This window comes from Eleginops maclovinus, chromosome 5 (genome assembly GCF_036324505.1).
Source record: "Eleginops maclovinus isolate JMC-PN-2008 ecotype Puerto Natales chromosome 5, JC_Emac_rtc_rv5, whole genome shotgun sequence".
In the NCBI taxonomy this organism is placed as follows: Eukaryota; Metazoa; Chordata; class Actinopteri; order Perciformes; family Eleginopidae; genus Eleginops; species Eleginops maclovinus.
In genome coordinates, this window is record NC_086353.1 from 15500033 (window position 1) to 15518522 (window position 18490).

General features: G+C 39.5%; 1 protein-coding gene across 1 annotated transcript in view; it reads left to right on the top strand.

Moving 5' to 3' along the window:
• prkcaa (protein kinase C, alpha, a) overlaps window positions 1–18490 on the top strand; it is a 118552-nt gene that overhangs the window by 73609 nt on the left and 26453 nt on the right. Inside the window, exons 6-13 of the mRNA XM_063884665.1 lie at window positions 3218–3374; window positions 3576–3710; window positions 4467–4560; window positions 11934–12077; window positions 12212–12385; window positions 14154–14245; window positions 14503–14565; window positions 14854–14992. Coding sequence (XP_063740735.1) covers window positions 3218–3374; window positions 3576–3710; window positions 4467–4560; window positions 11934–12077; window positions 12212–12385; window positions 14154–14245; window positions 14503–14565; window positions 14854–14992 — 998 coding nt within the window. The remainder of the gene's footprint in view (window positions 1–3217; window positions 3375–3575; window positions 3711–4466; window positions 4561–11933; window positions 12078–12211; window positions 12386–14153; window positions 14246–14502; window positions 14566–14853; window positions 14993–18490) is intronic.

Below are 18490 nucleotides of genomic sequence, written 5' to 3' on the forward strand. Positions count from 1 at the left end.
CATTTCAGCGAATCAAAGCTGTTCGATACTCTTTTTAGAATGGCCTTAGACAAGACCTTTACAGTCAACCGTTTTGGGATGGTTAAAACATTGCCGTTATTGCAGTGGCTTGGGTTAGAATCTGAATCACATCTCCTGTCTATCTTTAACATTATGCAATCCATTAAGACACCAACAGAGTCCTTGACTTTAGAATATTTTGGGTCAAGATGAGTGGCAATCTTGAGGCAATTACTGGAGATAAAAATAATCCATTCTTCCTGGGCAGGATGATTAACTTAAATAATAATACATTATTATTCAGACAAATTACAACAACCTCGACCACCTATTGTAAACCACAGTCCTCCACACAAGCACCAGAACAATGTCCCTTTGTAGGTGTATTCTCAGGCTGCTTTATGATCTGTCATTTGTGTGCTGTGACTTTGCATACATACCACCAGCGTATTCAATATTCAAAACACAACCTTTAAAATGATGGGAGGAAGAATTGGAAACTGAAGGTACAGTACATGGAACTGCACTTAACTATAACATACAATACTGTATATCCAACAAATGATGTATAGAATGTCTATGCGGATTTATATCACTCAGGTTCCTGTCTGACAGGCTAAGAACAAGTGGGTGTTAAAGTAGATTATGACAAGGCATCTAAAGCCGCAAAAGTATGATCATAACATGAGCAGCAAAATGGTTTCTCAGAGATACAACACACATCAACAACTTACAAGTAATGCAAAAGAAGGACTTTGAGGGACCATTTGCTATCCTCCATAAATAGATTTTCATCCAGTTAAAAAAATGTGAAAACCCTGCTTGTTCCATTCCAAGAGAAAGAGGTAGGAATGAAGAAGAGGCAGCACAACTTAATGTCTATCCTAACATCTAAGAAATCACCAAAAACAGCTCAGTCAGTATGGAAGTGCATCCATAAAAGACTGCACTCAAGTGTAAGAACAGTATACTGCAGTTCTTTGGTGCCTGTAGACGAGCTTTACACCTTTCTATTGGATTTCTGAGGAGGCTGAAGCTTGCCAGCTCAGGTTCGCTCAATACCTTCCCACACCTCGAGTTGCTGCTTTAAGCTCTTGTTCGTCTCTCAGTGTGTGTACTCCACTGCCGCTCACATCAAACTTCACACCTCGGTAACATCGCTCACCACTAAAATCCCCCACAATGTGTCCTAAGAATCAAAGCAAATAATGGGAAGGCATTAATTCTTAGCCAACTAAGCATTGGTGCATACTCACAGGGAATAACCTCTTTGTAGTAGCTCGGAAAATGAAATGCATACTGTATTACTTGTGCAGCATCCTATGAGAAAGAAAATCATATTGTATTTGTAGGTTTCTTATCTCATCGTGGTTATATTATGCCTTGGTAACAGTTACTATCTTTACTCAAAGGTGACAGTCCCTTTTATTTTGTTTAATTATCCCATAAACTGTATATGACAAATGGACGCAGTCACTGTGATAGCACCTACTGGCTTGTGGACTTTTGGCCTTTGCGTCATGGGTTTCATGGTTCATGGTTTTAGGCCAGGAGTGACATGATACGACACATTTAGACAACCAGAATGTCAGAAAAATGCTTATTATTTAAGTAATAAGTCATTTTCTCGTTGACTTTGATACAATTCGACTTAATAGTGTTACCAATTGAGTCGCTCGCCACTTGCTGGATATTAGAGATATTGCAAGATATTGGGCACTTTTGCATCAACTTTACCTTTTAGACGAATCCTGTGTTAATGCTGTCCGCTCCAGGTTCCCTATTGTAATGTGACTGACAGGGCCACATGCAGAGGCTTCTGGGGTCTCCAGGGGCCAGTGTTTAGTTGTTTAGTTCACCAGTGCAGGCAATAGCACCTTTCCTTCAGGGATGCATAGTGTGTTGATAAAACTGTGTGTGTGTGTGTGTGTGTGTGTGTGTGTGTGTGTGTGTGTGTGTGTGTGTGTGTGTGTGTGTGTGTGTGTGTGTGTGTGTGTGTGTGTGTGTGTGTGTGTGTGTGTGTGTGTGTGTGTGTGTGTGTGTGTGTGTGTGTGTGTGTGTGTGTGTGTGTTGTATCTCAGGTCTGGCAGAGCTCCAATGCTCAGGGCTAATGGAGTGCTAATGTCCCTGGTGTGCCCTTGTTTACTGAACAGCTAAATACAGGAGGAGGAAAAGAGCGTTCGCCTGATTAAGCATGTCACAGCCTGCAATGTTGAATCACTCTTCTCATAACACTTTCGGCATTTGCTCTCTAAATGGCACTGCGTCAATCCCCACGGGCTGTGCCTCGCCGTTTGATCTACCTCACCTGTGATTTATTCTATTGGTGTCCACCTGTTGCTTCAAAGAAAGCCGTTTTATTTTCCAGACAAACCATTTTTTTTCTCACTTAGAAACCACAAAGAATATAAATTATAACAATGTGTTCAATTAGCATTTAAAACAACGCTAATTAAATCCATCAGGTATTTGTAGGGTAATTAGTGGGATATGTTTTGGAGGTGTGCTGAATATGTTATTAAGGCAGACACAGTGGTGTGAATTAAAGGGTGACGTAAACTCTATATCAGTGGTTCTCAAAGAGTTATTTTTTTATTTTTAAAGCTTCATAGTTCGACAAACATTTTGTATTCTTTGTATGAACTAAAACTTAAACACAACACGTAACCCTTTCTTCTGATGTGTTTCTGTGTGTAGGTGTGAGTGAACTTGTGTTCGAAATGCTCTTCAAAGAAATTATCCCTCTTGTTTTTTTTATAGAATCGGAGGATGAAACCTTCTTTATTGTCACATAGATGCAGACGGCAGAGCACACACAGTGAAATTGGTCCTCTGCATTTAAACCACCCTAGTACTAGGAGCAATGGGCAGCTAACGTGCAGCGCCCGGGGAGCAATGGGGAGGGGGAATTGGAGATGTCCGGTGCCTTGCTCAAGGGCACCACAGCAGCCCAGGAGGTGAACTGGGACCTCTCCAAGTAGCAGTCCACTTTCCATATTTCAAATCTGTTTGGGGACTTGAACCGGCAACCCTATGATTCCTAGTCCAAGCCCCTACTGACTGAGCCACTGCTGGACGATATGCCAGTGATGTTTTGTATATATACAGTGCTCTGTCAAATGATTTCATACACAGTACATACATGTTATTCTTTATTATTAATCTGTGTCTCTATAGATAAACTCACAATTTCCCCTCTTTTTTATCCCCACATCAGTGACTGAAGGCAAAAACATGATTCCAATGGACCCCAATGGACTGTCTGATCCATATGTCAAGCTTAAGCTCATACCAGACCCCAAAAATTCGACCAAGCAGAAGACCAAGACCATCCGCTCCAACCTGAATCCCAAATGGAACGAGACCTTTACTTTGTGAGTAAACTACCTGTTGTTGTCACTGTGTAGCCAGAGGACAGACTTACAATTTCACAATGCAGGTATTGTGAATGTCAGTATTACGTTAAGTGACCACCATTGGCGTAACCTAAAAAAGAAGTCACTTCCATGAATTATTGAATCATGTCTAATTTTAACACAAAACTTGACATATGGTGCCACCTCTGTGTTGTATAGCAAGCTGAAGCCTACAGATAAGGACCGCAGGCTGTCGGTGGAAGTGTGGGACTGGGACCGCACCACCAGGAACGACTTCATGGGGGCCCTTTCCTTCGGCGTGTCAGAGCTCATGAAGGCGCCAGTCTGTGGCTGGTAATGCTCAATTCCATGTTGTTGTTGACTCCTAATCTATTTTTCAAATTACACCAGATTAATGAAGGTCACTCACACTTCCCTAATGCTGTCGGACAGTTGAAGCCTCCATAAAAGTTATTCATAATAACTATTTAATACTAACAGTTATTTTCAATGTTCTATTATTTTGTGTTTTTATTTTGTGCCTTAGCCAATAAAAAAAAAGGTTCTTAATTAATACCACAAAAACATGGGTCATTTTAATGGTACTCCCGATACAAGCACATATCGGTCATTTAAAACATATATAGTACAGGCTCCAAGACAGAGCATTTTAAACTAAACCATCTTTTTAGTGTATGTAACCCTAACCCCCTTTTGTTTAGAGTAAAACGCAGCATAAATCAGGTTCCTGAAAACAATGCAACCTCTGAATCACGCAGTATGATTAGTTTGGGACTGTGCTGTGGGCATAAGTTGTTGTGGCGTGTTTGAGAGGCACATCAAAAGCAAGAGATTCTCATATTTCACTTGTTTACTTGACAGTGTGTATGTGCCTGCTTCAATATGTGTTGTCACAAATTAAAAGGAGGTGTCCAATACCCCATGGAACAGAGAAGAGACAGGTTTCCCATAAACTATATCCAGACCCTGTAGGGCAAATCAGTGGAAGAGAACAAAAGTAAAGTTAAAGAAAAGAAGGTATGGTTTTGTTATTGTTCAATGTCTTATCTGTTTTATTCCCATTCTTATTCTTTCTTTCTTTTCTTCCAGGTATAAGTTATTGTGCCAGGAGGAGGGGGAGTACTATAATGTTCCCATCTCAGAGGAGGATGATGGAAATGAGGAACTCAGGGAGAAATTTGAGGTGAGAATTGTGCTGAATTAATCATTAGACACACGTCTATCTGTCTGTCTGTCTGTCTGTCTGTCTGTCTGTCTGTCTGTCTGTCTGTCGGTCTGTCTGTCGGTCTGTCGGTCGGTCTGTCGGTCTGTCTGTCTGTCTGTCCATGATTTGCTACTCAATGCTACTTTTCTTCTGAGAAACAAATCAAATATCTGGTGGCTTTTTCCATGGGTCAAACCTTGACTAATTGCCGTTAATGATGATGCTGTATTTGGCTGTGTGGTTAAGGCCACATATAATACTCAGAGCTGACAATCCCATCTGGATAACTATCTTTCTTAACTTCAAATGTTTGAGAGTGAGTAAAAATGGCTGGTCCAGCTGTTCTAAACTCTAAAACTAGGATTAGGATTTGGAATCGATATTAAATGGTCAAATCTTGGCTGGCAAAAACAAAATGAAGACTTGACCGCCGCAGCATTCAAAGACCTCCTCAGCTCGTGGTCTCGAATAATTTACTCCTGCAGAGTTTATCATTTTCTCCCTCCAACAGAGAGATTTGTGCCTGAAGTTGAATAAAAGCAGCCCATCAACAGCCTTATAGAGGTGTTTTTTAACATACTGAGCCATTAAAAATAACACTTTATCATTTGATGCAGTTCCTGTTCAAAATTGTTTTGTTGTTGTGGTGAGATTGAAAACGTCTCTCTTTTATTTTTATGAAACAACTTGTCATATTCATTTTATAACAATTTTTCAAATGAAGATTGAATTTAGTAAAAAAGTTCAAATTATACTATGAACCTATAACGATTTGTGATTATTATGATCATCTTCCAGACATCTTTCCTATAATCAAGTAAAATGGGATTTTTATGAACAGCATTGCAAATCGAAAGAAAATCCTATACTCTTACATTTAATGTCACCTTAACACACATATACACACACACTGTACGAGAACCTTTTTCAGCAGGAGGCCACTGATGAGACACAGTTGTCCTTTCCTTCATCCAATTTCCTGCACCGATGTATCTGCCCTGCTGAGAGCGAAGCCACTCTCTTTGTGCTCTTCTGATTGTCTGCGTCTCGGCGGGAGCTAAGGTCTCTTGAAGAGGCTTTTTAAAGTTATTTTCCATGACATTTCTGCCACACATATTGGACAGTTGTGGGCAAAAGGAGAAAGAAGGTAAAGGCTAAAACTTAGAAAGGTCATGGTTGATGTTGAAACCAATACAAATCTTCATAATATATATATTTTTTTGTAAAGAGCACTTTCCTATGCTGTCCTTTCAAAATCTAGTTGGGCCTCACACAGACACATATAAATAAATGATAGTAAATGTAAAAAATAAATGGTTTAAATTATGTAATGTTCTTTAATATTCCCAGATATTCATATATATATATATATATATATATATATATATATATATATATATATATATGTATTAAAATAATATTTAGGTTAGTTTAGGCTTGCTAACAAAAAATGAAAATGAAGCCAGTGATGAAATGACAATGTCATTGTATATCTCCTAAAGGAGGTGAGGATTATGTTATGATGAGGGAGGATCAGACAAAATAGATTAAGAGCAGGAGTGTTCACTAAGGTTGGAGAAGAGTATGACCTCCTCTTGCCTTTTCTGCATTTGGTTTTCATAGTAACATGACTCAAGTAAATAAAACTAGTGATGCAATATACAGTCATTAATGTGATACTAAGGAAGTGATATATTAGCGTGGATTAGAATAATTATTTGGGAAAAAAGAGACAACACACACAATAAACAAAGTTTTCCCAGCTCTCCCAACCATTAGTTTGTTCTCTAAAGGAATTTACTGTATATTTTAAACAAAGTCCTCTCTAATTCATTGAGTGAACGTCCTCTCTCAGATATAACACATTGAACTCAAAAACGTGTAATAGTAACCAGCACACTTTGCTGTTAGGTATAACTTGGATAAAGGCAGCGCTTTTGTTTAATTGGTTAATATGTTTTTCAGGCCCCCGGTGTCCAAAGATTTCAGGTCACTTGACTTTATTGAATCTTTCATGGACAATATATTTCTTCGAGAAGTTCCCTCTCCTTTTCCCTCTTCATAAACCCCTCTATGGTTCTCTCCTTTTTTCCCCTTAGCTTCCCGCTCCCTCCTGTGTGCTTGGTGAGACTTATACTGTACAAGTGCTTCTTCATCCTGTGTCACGTTGTCATATTTAATGCACGAGTTTCTCTCTTCCTCTCTCCCCTTCTTGCCCCCCTGCTCTCAGGATTGCCAAAATAACTTTAGACGAAAGGTAGCCTTCTCCTCTCCTCTCATTTCCTCTCTGGTTTCCTTTTCTCTCTTTTCATTTCCCTTTTTTCTCTCATCTCCTCTCTATCCCTAACAAATAGTTTGATCTCTTCTCATCTCCTCTTTTTTTCCTTTCTGCACTCTTTCGTTCTCCTCTCCTCCTCTTCTCTCATGTCCATCTTGTTGTGGTGACATGTTCCTACATTTCTACTCACTTCTGATCATTTGTTTGTGGTTCAAACCTTCTACCAATAGATCTATTTTACCAACCATTTGTTCTTTGTGTGAGCAAATAGGACAATTATAATAAAATTAGCAAACATTATTGCTTCAATAGACCAATGTTTGTAGGCAAAGATGGTTATTCAAATGCAGCTGTTTTTCATACTTGTTTGATTATTTCAGCTTTTCTTCAATATACCCGCTGTAAACTCTATGTGGATTAGTAAGCCCTTAGGTAAAGGTAAATTTGTGCGTCAAGTGAGAGTACATTGGTTCTTCTCTATGTGATAATGAATGGTTAGTACATCCGTACATTGTACTGCTTGCAGTTCATGGCTATACACTTGTTTACATGTGTGTCTTTGTGTTCTGTATATGTCTTGTGTCTCCTTCTGCCTATCAACATTGTGTGTGTGCTTCCTTACACCATTGCTACTAAATAATGGTATAACCTGCTTACATTTACTTATTTTAGGATGTGCTTAAGCTTAACCTGCCGTATCTTCTACTTTTCACTTCAGATTCAAATTTTCTGGGGTTATCAACTACAGAAATATTCCACACTTGGATAATAGTGGGCTTCATAAATAGAAATAAAACCAATTATGACCACTAGATGTCAGCATTTAACTAAAGTAAAACGCTAGATTTGTCAGAATAATGAGCAACTGATTTGTGTGTATGTGTGTGTGTGTCTGTGTTTGTGTTTGTTTTTTTCCCACTCACAAATCATCACCTTGCTTCTTTTTCATACTCTAGGATTATGATTTGACACCGCCCTTAAATGGTCTTAATGTTCATTCACATTTGTTAATTAAGTTTTTCCTTTCTACTCTTCAAACCACTTTCTTGGTAGAGTAAATGCAGGATTTGAATATATCAAGTAAATAATGAAATAATGCACTTTTTTTTTTTTCTATAAACCTATCACTTAGTGTTAGAGGTTGGGTTTTGTGTTTGCTATTTATCTGTTTCGGCCCCAAAATTGGAAAATTGTAATTTTAGTTTTCTCTCTCCTTAAACAGATTTTGAAGCATTTGTATTTAAGTTTACATGTGAACAGGGATTACTTTCTCACAATAATTGAGAGAGACTAAATGTATTAAATATGAAATCTGCCCTACCCAATCCATAGATACTAACTAATGCAGTGCACCCATAGTTCAAATACAACTTTGCTACTGAATCTTCATTAATTTTTATATATTCAAAAACAATCTGTAGATCAGCCCTCAAATATATTTGTTTATAAGTGTCTTGGATGAGTCAGCTGTTTTGCTTACAGTATTCTCCAGTGTACTAAGTGAGTCAGCCCTTTTGGCTCCCTTGTCCCTGTGGTTTCAGGACCAAGCAGTTGTGGAAGACTCTGATCAGGTGTGTCTGAGAGGGAGGAAGTAAGACTGCTGCTCGCTCGGCTCGGTCAGGCTCTTTTCATTGGCTAAAGCTTACAGGTGTGCTGTGATCTGGTGTGGTCTGCTCTGCTTTGCGTTTCTGTGCTGCACTCCCTGGTTAAGATCAGAGGATGGTTGATCCCATTAACCAAACTAAAGCGGCTCAGCATCGGTTGTCTGACATAAAATGTATTTTTATTCAGATACGTTTTCCTTCATGTATACATACACTGTAAACAATTGTATCAATAAACAGAGAAACATCTCCATGAACTGGTATTCAAGTATTCCTTTAAAAAATGAAATGTCATAAATGTGGGATCATGTTTGATGCTGGCTTGGCTAAAGAAACCTTTATTGGCTTACTTTCTAGTGAAAGTGTAATGGGTTGACAGTGCTCCATGGGGGTAAGACGTCCTTGTTACCTGCACAGATTTGGGGAAGGATCTTCCATAGTGAGGAAGGACATTTAGAAGTATGCTACCAATTGGACCTGGCTACAGCAGGACAGTAGCATGTGTGTGTAGATTAGTGTAGAGAATCAGCATGGTTTTGTATGCGTGTTTGGCCCTGGCTGAGTGTGAATACTGGACCTGCCGATCTCGGTTATGTTCTTGTGCAGACAGGTAGTAGTGTTCTTAAAAGTAGAAAAATTAGTTCTTCATCGTTGTCTAGTGTTTAGACTGAACTGCAGTTTTGTTATTGGGAGCATTTTGCTATGCTGGGAGATTACGCATGACTTTGGCATGAAGGAAGTGCATAGAATATTTTTGCAAATACAGGTGAACATGAGAGTATTTTGACTGGACAGGATACGCATGCATACAGCCGCAGAAAAAATTAAGAGACCACTTCAGCATTATCGTTTTCTCTTGTTTTATTATTTATTTAATATTATATTATTTATAGGTTTGTCTTTAAGAACAATTTGAAGTGGTCTCTTTATTTTTTCCAGAGCTGTATACAGTAGCAAATGCCACAGTGTCTTCATTTAGCCATGTAACTTTCCTGGTAAAGAAACTCTCAGTTCAGTTTCTTTTGGACTTGTCTATCCTACACAGTCAGATGTGAACAGCTCAGATATGAAGTTATAGTGTACAGATATTCAAACTATGCAATCACAAGATAGAAATGTCCCTTAACAATATTAAAGTATTAATGTTTCAAGCATCTCTCATAGATATGTGTGTTAGTAGTTTCTCACCCTTAATATACAGTGGGGCAAAAAAGTATTTAGTCAGCCACCAATTGTGCAAGTTCTCCCATTTAAAAAGATGAGAGATGCCTGTAATTTTCATCATAGGTACACTTCAACTATGAGACAGAATGGGGGAAACAATCCAGGAAATTGGTAATTATTTGGTAAATTCCTCTGTAAAATAAGTATTTGGTCACCTACAAACAAGCAAGATTTCTGGCTCTCACAGACCTGTAACTTCTTCTTTAAGAGGCTCCTCTGACCTCCACTCGTTACCTGTATTAATGGCACCTTTTTGAACTCGTTATCAGTATAAAAGACACCTGTCCACAACCTCAAACAGTCATACTCCAAACTCCGCTATGGCCAAGACCAAAGAGCTGTCAAAGGAGACCAGAGACACAATTGTAGACCTGCACCAGGCTGGGAAAAGTGAATCTGCAATAGGTAAGCAGCTTGGTGTGAAGAAATCAACTGTGGGAGCAATTATTAGAAAATGGAAGACATACAAGACCACTGCTAATCTCCCTCGATCTGGGGCTCCACGCAAGATCTCACCCCGTGGGGTCAAAATGATCACAAGAACGGTGAGCAAAAATCCCAGAACCACACGGGGGGACCTAGTGAATGACCTGCAGAGAGCTGGGACCAAAGTAACAGAGGCTACCATCAGTAACACACTACGCCGCCAGGGACTTAAATCCTGCAGTTCCAGACGTGTCCCCCTGCTTAAGCCAGTACATGTCCAGGCCCGTCTGAAGTTTGCTAGAGGGCATTTGGATGATCCAGAAGAGGATTGGGAGAATGTCATATGGTCAGATGAAACCAAAATAGAACTTTTTGGTAAAAACTAAACTCGTCGTGTTTGGAGGAGAAAGAATGCAGAGTTGCATCCAAAGAACACCATACCTACTGTGAAGCATGGGGGTGGCAACATCATGCTTTGGGGCTGTTTTTCTGCAAAGGGACCAGGACGACTGATCCGTGTAAAGGAAAGAATGAATGGGGCCATGTATCGTGACATTTTGAGTGAAAACCTCCTTCCATCAGCAAGGGCACTGAAGATGAAGCGTGGCTGGGTCTTTCAGCATGACAATGATCCCAAACACACCGCCAGGGCAACGAAGGAGTGGCTTCGTAAGAAGCATTTCAAGGTCCTGGAGTGGCCTAGCCAGTCTCCAGATCTCAACCCCATAGAAAATCTTTGGAGGGAGTTGAAAGTCCGTGTTGCCCAGCGACAGCCCCAAAACATCACTGCTTTAGAGGAGATCTGCATGGAGGAATGGGCCAAAATACCAGCAACAGTGTGTGAAAACCTTGTGAAGACTTACAGAAAACGTTTGACCTCTGTCATTGCCAACAAAGGGTAAATAACAAAGTATTGAGATGAACTTTTGTTATTGACCAAATACTTATTTTCCACAATCATTTGAAAATAAATTCTTTAAAAATCCTACAATGTGATTTCCTGGATTGTTTCCCCCATTCTGTCTCTCATAGTTGAGGTATACCTATGATAAAATTTACAGGCCTCTCTCATCTTTTTAAATGGGAGAACTTGCACAATTGGTGGCTGACTAAATACTTTTTTGCCCCACTGTACATACAGAAGGTGGTGTGTTTACTTATAGTTTTAATAGTTTGTCACGATTAAAAAAGCTAGTACTTAGGTTTTAATTTATTCAAATTAAATAACATTTTTTAAGATGACTGGATCACATCTTTAGTTAACACTAATGTGACAAGATCAAAGAAAGAACGTATATATATACTTCCTTTGCCACAATTCAGTATATTTTATCAAGTCGTGTCTGTATGGAACTTTTGTTGTGTGTTCCTGCCACAATGGCACCACAGTCTCATTTCACTTTCACTCATTAATTTTGAATTCTGCTCATCATCTGTGTATGGTGATGTGAATGAGCAACTAAGCAGTGTGTAGGGAAGGAAATTCAAACATAGTAAATAATGTGTATGATAGTGGCTGTAGTGGTAAACCTTTTTAAAACAAACAGAGAAAAGTGGATGTGTTGATCTTCAAGTGGTTCTCACATGTTGTGTTGAGAGGAAACCAACACTAATAAACTTTGTGTAAATTTACTATTGTTACAGTATCATTTTATTACTTTTTGTGTATAAAATAATCTAAAACAGGATCTACATTTAAGGAATTTAGGACAATAATCTTGTCCAATCAACATAGTAAAGCTTCATTTGGTGTCTGTTTTCTGAAGGGGATTTTATATTGTGGATCTCTAACAAACTACCCTCTTGTTCCCCGAGTGCAGAAAGCCATGCTAGGCCCAGGTAAGAAGGTGATCAGCGAGACAGACGACGGTAGCTCCAGCCCGCAGCCTTTCAGCAGCCTGAACGAGGTCAAACTTAGCGACTTCTCCTTCCTGGCTGTGCTCGGGAAAGGGAGCTTCGGCAAGGTGAGGCAGCTGTGATCAAAATAAATTAGTGTTACAAGCAAAATTCAGCTCAAGTTTGTAAGGAACGAAATACAACAGGGAAAACACAAATGATGACTACCTACCTTTTTTCCCCTGTGTTTGTCCTTGAAAAGGTCATGCTGGCAGAAATGAAGGCCACTGAAGAGCTGTTCGCAATAAAGATCCTAAAGAAAGACGTGGTGATTCAGGACGATGACGTGGAATGTACCATGGTGGAGAAGAGAGTCCTGGCCCAACAGGACAAGCCACCCTTCCTCACCCACCTCCACTCGTGCTTCCAGACTGTGGTAGGTAAAATGCTCCTGGACAAGTCACAGGTCAGGTCAGATTAATTCATGAAGTGGCTTTGAGGTAAACAGCTAAATCATGAAGTGTTGTAGAGAGCAGTAGAGGACGTGTATTATAAGTATGATTTAAGCAAATAAATAAATAACAGAGACGAGGAAACAAACAAACCCCAAGAAGGAGGCTCATGTTTGTGCGTGTGGACACAAAAGCACGTGTTTCTCCGTGCATGCATGTCTGTATGGACTTGGAGTCATGCCAAAACCAGGCCACACAACTGTAAGAGTCATGCAGTATATATCTGTATTTTCTATGTACACAGAGAAGTATCTTGTGCTTGCTTGTATAAAAAGAAACAAATGCAGACTAGTGCACCCACATGCGTACGAACAGGCTTGTGTACACAATGCATAAAGGTATTCTGCTTATTCTTTGTGCTTTGCATCGTAACTTGCGTAATTTATAAGACACACATGTGCAAAATCCCTTAGTCTGTCTCCCATGTAGATCTGTTAAATCATAGAGATAACTACTTTTTGCTCTGCATTAAGACCTATTATAAAACAATACCGGTAATGGAAAGTACCAAACTGGCTAAGTGTGACGGTCTAAAAGCTGGTGATGTCCAGTTATGACATGTAATGTCAAATTTGGTCATTTGTGTAATGACCCTTTTAAATGTCACCAGTTAACCGTCCTGTAGAGTTAAAACGTTAGTCCAGCTATAGGCTTGCACTGGATACAAAATAAATTGATATATTAGCTGCTCAGAAAGGCTGAGACACAGCTTGGCATCACTCATAGTATATTCATGCACACACACACAAACATACTCACGCAGTTCACAGTTCATTCTCCCACATACAGAAACATGAAGACCATCCTACTCTCTCACTTTCACAACCTCTTAAGAGCTTCCACAATTTCTTCGCAGACTTTTTTTAGAATCCTTACCGGCACTGCTGTGTTGAGACTGTAAGCAGCAAAAGACAATGGTAGATGAAAGCAGCACATGGAACACCAACATAATGCGTCTCTTTATGGTACCACAGACCATCAAAGGAACATAAGTCAGTAAAAGTCAGAATAACTTCATTATTTAACACTCAAAGAGAAAACGTTTTACGAATTCCCAGTCATAATTTATATTTTGCATCTGTTTGCTAAGACCGCATGTGTTTATTATCTATTAGCATCCAGCCCAAGCAACTTTTGAGACCCATTATCAAGTAAACAGCACAATATCTACGAGAAAATATACTTAGATGAGAGGTCTAGATAAGATGCATTGTGCATTGCTTGAGGCACCATCATCATTGTGCTGCGAGACTCAGAGCTCTTCCAAGTCCAAGGACATTCTCCTTTGTTAAACCTGATGGAAGGTCAGCTTTGCCAAAAGGATGGTACCTTACACTTGGTTTGTGTTTTCCTAGTGAAGTCCTGTCAAACACAGCTGGACCCGGGTCAGGGCATATCATCATGGGGAATAAGGGGCCAGCACTATCAGACAATAGGATATCTTCTGACAAATGTGTGTGTGCTTTGTTGTGGGCTTTTTAGGTCACCTTGTTATGGAAAGTGTAGCCGCTACTTTGGAATGACTCAGCAAGCAATAGTAGGGGAAGCTGTAAGACTGCAGCACTGTCAGTGAAATATAAATGTAGAATGTAGAAAAGCTGTTGTGGAACTTTAATGTTTTTTTTTTTTATGGCAGAATAATGATGTTGCTCCCTAAACCCTCTCCGCTGCCCTCTGTTCCTATAACCACAGGACCGTCTGTACTTTGTTATGGAGTATGTGAACGGTGGAGACCTGATGTACCATATCCAACAAGTGGGCAAGTTCAAGGAACCTCAGGCAGTGTAAGGCATTTCAATTTCACTTTATATTGAATTATTTCAATACTTTTCTACTGTCAAATTGGCATCCAATGTTAATTTCAGTTTAAGATTTGTTATATTTGGGGAATCTGTGAAGCACTAGATTTGAAGTTATATTGCAAACTTGTAATAGTGTGATGTATTTGATGGAATCCCTTCTGGAATGCATCAGAGCTGTAAGTGATCTGCATGTAGTTGCCTTGTGTTTTAAGTCTGTAAATGTGTGTCTGTTATTGCAGGTTCTATGCAGCAGAGATTGCTGCTGGTCTCTTCTTCCTGCATCTTAAAGGAGTCATATACAGGTGAGCACCAAGTAGTTTACATAGTGCTTGGCACTGCTTGCTGTTCTTTTATTCAGTTGCCAAACTTTAAGTTAAAAACTGAAATCTTATGCGAAATGTAATGCCTGTTTCACCAACATGCTGCCATGAAAGTGAAAGCTCTTGCATGCCCAGCAGAAGCAATTGGTGTTTGTTTTTAGTAAATAAAAAGTTATTAGTACTCATTGTGAGAAAACTACTGTAACAAGACAAGTAGACATCTCTAATGTTATTTTTGTAACTAATGTTAATGTCTGTGTCTTTCCTCAGAGATCTGAAGTTGGACAATGTGATGCTGGACTCCGAGGGACACATTAAAATTGCTGACTTTGGCATGTGTAAAGAGAACATGTTAGAAGGAGTGACCACACGCACCTTCTGCGGCACTCCAGACTACATTGCTCCAGAGGTAAGGCTGAACACTGCGAGATGTGTGCGAGCTGCGTGTGCATGTTTTGATCCGTGAACTCATCTCTGTCACTGTCTGTCTGAGATGGGTCACCCTTGTGCTTCAGATTAAGGTCACTGCCTCCGGACAGACACACAAAAACACACACAAGCAAGCACTCTCTCATGACTTAAGCTTCCCAGTCTGACAGTCCGCTGGCAAGTCCAAATGTTACCCAAACGTACAAGCTAGGGTCTTTGTATTGTTCTATAGGTTTTCCCTGGAATTCAGTTTTGGACTTGGTTATTGAATTCAAAACAAATCTGCTTGACTCTATTTGTAGTTATTTCCGATCTATTTATAAATGTTTACGTGTTTACTCTGCATTATTATGATTGGTTTAACAATCATATAGGTAAACATCTCTAAGAGTGGAAGTGCCCCAGCCAATTAGGTGCTAAACAAAAGTGCTGCCTGTAATTCATGGGATGTGCTATGTGTCCATTACTCAATGCAGTACTAGCTTGTTAAATCTTTTCGTTATCAGTTAGTTGCTTCTATCAAACGGTGGGTTGGGTTATTGTTTTTCTCTAAAAGAAACCCTATGACAGACCGGGAAGTTAATTTCGTCCAGCAGACGCAGGGTGGACATGCTGTGACATGTGCCAGGCAGGGATGACACAGCAGGGAGCGGCTACTGTTTCCATAGCACTGTGAGCCAACGCACACAGTTAATATCCCACACACACACATGATGTCACATTCATGACAGAATCTCATGTACCTACAATTCTGCATACACAGATATCTGTACTCAAGCCCTCTTAAATACATATTCACCGAAATACACACACTCTAGCACACACTCCAAATGGGAGTCTTACCATTACATTACGTGAAATTGTGCTCCTCAAATTGTCTGTACAGAAGGACCAGTTCATATACATAATGCACACTTATTTGCAGAATTGTTTCATTGTTTTCTTTTGTCCATATCTGAAATGTTAATACAGTCACCCAAAGACACATGTACCACAAAATGGTATTGAAGGAAAAAGTAACATAGAATGAAAACGCTCAGGTAAAGAGCAAGTACCTCAAAATTGTACTTATTTACAGTACTTTGTTAGTGTACTTTGTTACTTTCCACCCAGTTCATAACACATGAGAAAGTATTTTAAAATGACTTATAAGATCCAAGTATCATAATAATAGTTAAATAATAAGAAATAAATAGTGGTCACTCACTGACATGTATATACTGTTATTGTGCTTTCAAATGTGATCATTAGTTACGTTAAGTGGTTATTGCTTAAAGGGTTCTTCACCCTTTCCTGTAGTGTATTATATAGGTCTCAAATAAATGGTGTAGTTTCTCTCCCACACACTCCCCCCCCCCACCCCGCCCAAAACACATCGATTGGACTCCTTTCTTTACTTCAGCAAGCTAGTGACATCACTACGTAATACATGCCCTTCTACATGTATTGGCTAGCGCTCCAACACATTGTACGTCATAGGCTTAGGGGCGGGACAGCTCTAAGCAGTTGACCAATCATAACAAAGCCGGCAAGCTGAACAGACAGAGCAGACTAAGCTCTGGTTTCGGACAGACGGGGAAAAGAAGTGCTGCAGCAGAACACCCTTTAAGTAGCTAAAAAATCTAGTAAATAGGGAAGCAAACACAACACATTGTAATTTGTATTTTAACTTCAGTTAAAGCATACAGTACGATGACCATTTTAAAATACATTTTACTCCCCCGGCCACCGCTGATTAGTGGCCAGCTGGTACGTAAAAGTATCTTATTGTGCGGGGAATAGCACAAATATATTTTCACACTTTTTTCCCACAGACCTACCCACATGCTCATTACTCTAGAGAGGGAGTAACACAAACACACACACACACACACACACACACACACACACACACACACACATGCTCGCACGCACTCACACATTGGTGCTGAAACACAGGTTGCTCTGACCTACATAGCCAGTCATTGGAAGTTCCTGTCAGGGAGAAATGCTTTCTCTAATGTGAGTTTACACCTCAACGACTTTGACACAGAGAAGAAGAGATAGAGCGGAGGGAGGAGGACAGAAAGAGATCACAAAGGACATAAGGTATTAAACTGTGAAGAAAAGAGCAGAGGGGGACAAGAGTAGTCAGAAACGGAATAAGACAAGCAAAGATAGCAGTGTTAGGGTTGAAATGAGAAAGAGTGACCTAACGCTGGTACTGTGCTGTCTGAAAAGGGCCATTTCCCGCTACACCCTGGTTGATCCCTTCTTCAGTGTGACAAAGGAGGTATTGGTGTCTACTTCCCTGCTCGCTTGCGTTTTTCTGGGCTGGAATAAAAGGTGTTAGTACTAGGGACAGGATGATAATGTACAAATGAAGTGATTAAGGAAGTGCCACTTTTTGGAGCTCATTATAATTTAGCAGGGCCAATGTTCCTGCTCAAAGTGTTGATGTGTTACAATACAGGGTTAGAAACAGAATAAAGATGTCCGGCACAGCTTCAAAAGCTTCCAGGGGGGGAAAAAGTCTGAAAACTCAGCAGCAACACTAGTGTCCAAAACAAATGTAATGCTATAAAACCAGCATTGAGATATACAGGAGAATTTTGTAAGGGAGATTAATGTTGTCTCTAGATGTTTTCATTTACTATGAAGGGATGTTATTCATTTTTTAAAATAATTAAAGTTCAGCACAGGCGCATAACTTGGAAGGATATTCCCATCTATTTATATACTCTTATTATACTCAATCGTTCAGCTCTAGGCGTCTTTGCCAGGCATGATTCAGAGTTGTTGGAGATGCAGAGATGTACTTCCAGTTTTGTTTTTGATTAATGATTTTGGCCGATCCTGAAACGTTTGAGGGTTAGAAAAAGCAAACCATTAGTCACAACAGAGTACTTTAGGAAACTTGCCCTTGTAGCTCCAATTTTAACCTGTTCACAAATTATTGTACACTCCAACAACGGTTTTCAAATCAGCAAAATCACTTCAGCTGTGATTAGGAAAGTGAGTCAGATGTGTTAAAAAGCCGGGGGGAAGGAGGTGAAAAAGTGAAAGTGCTAAGGAAACTGCAAATGAGACAGAAATGCAGAGAAGGAGCATGAACATGCAAGCTTCCTTCAAACAAGTTGGCAGCTTTTCAAAAAGTTAACTTGTCCGACTTATTAAAATATCCAGTTATTTGAGATATGATCTTATACATCACAATATTCTTCACTTTTTGTTTTATGGTTTAATCTTTGTATCCTTTCCTTATAAGCCCCTTTTGGCTCAGGACTAAACAAAAACATATTTCTTTCGCTGATGACATCATACTGCATGTGCATGCCACCACAATACATTATCCTCTTTTTTAATAACATCATTAACTCATGACATTATGCAACTCAAATAAATGAATGACGCATTCAAATGCATTCAATGTTTTACAGTGTTTGCTATAATACATCATAGGCTGATGTTCATTTGAGGTGTTAAATTATAGAAAATA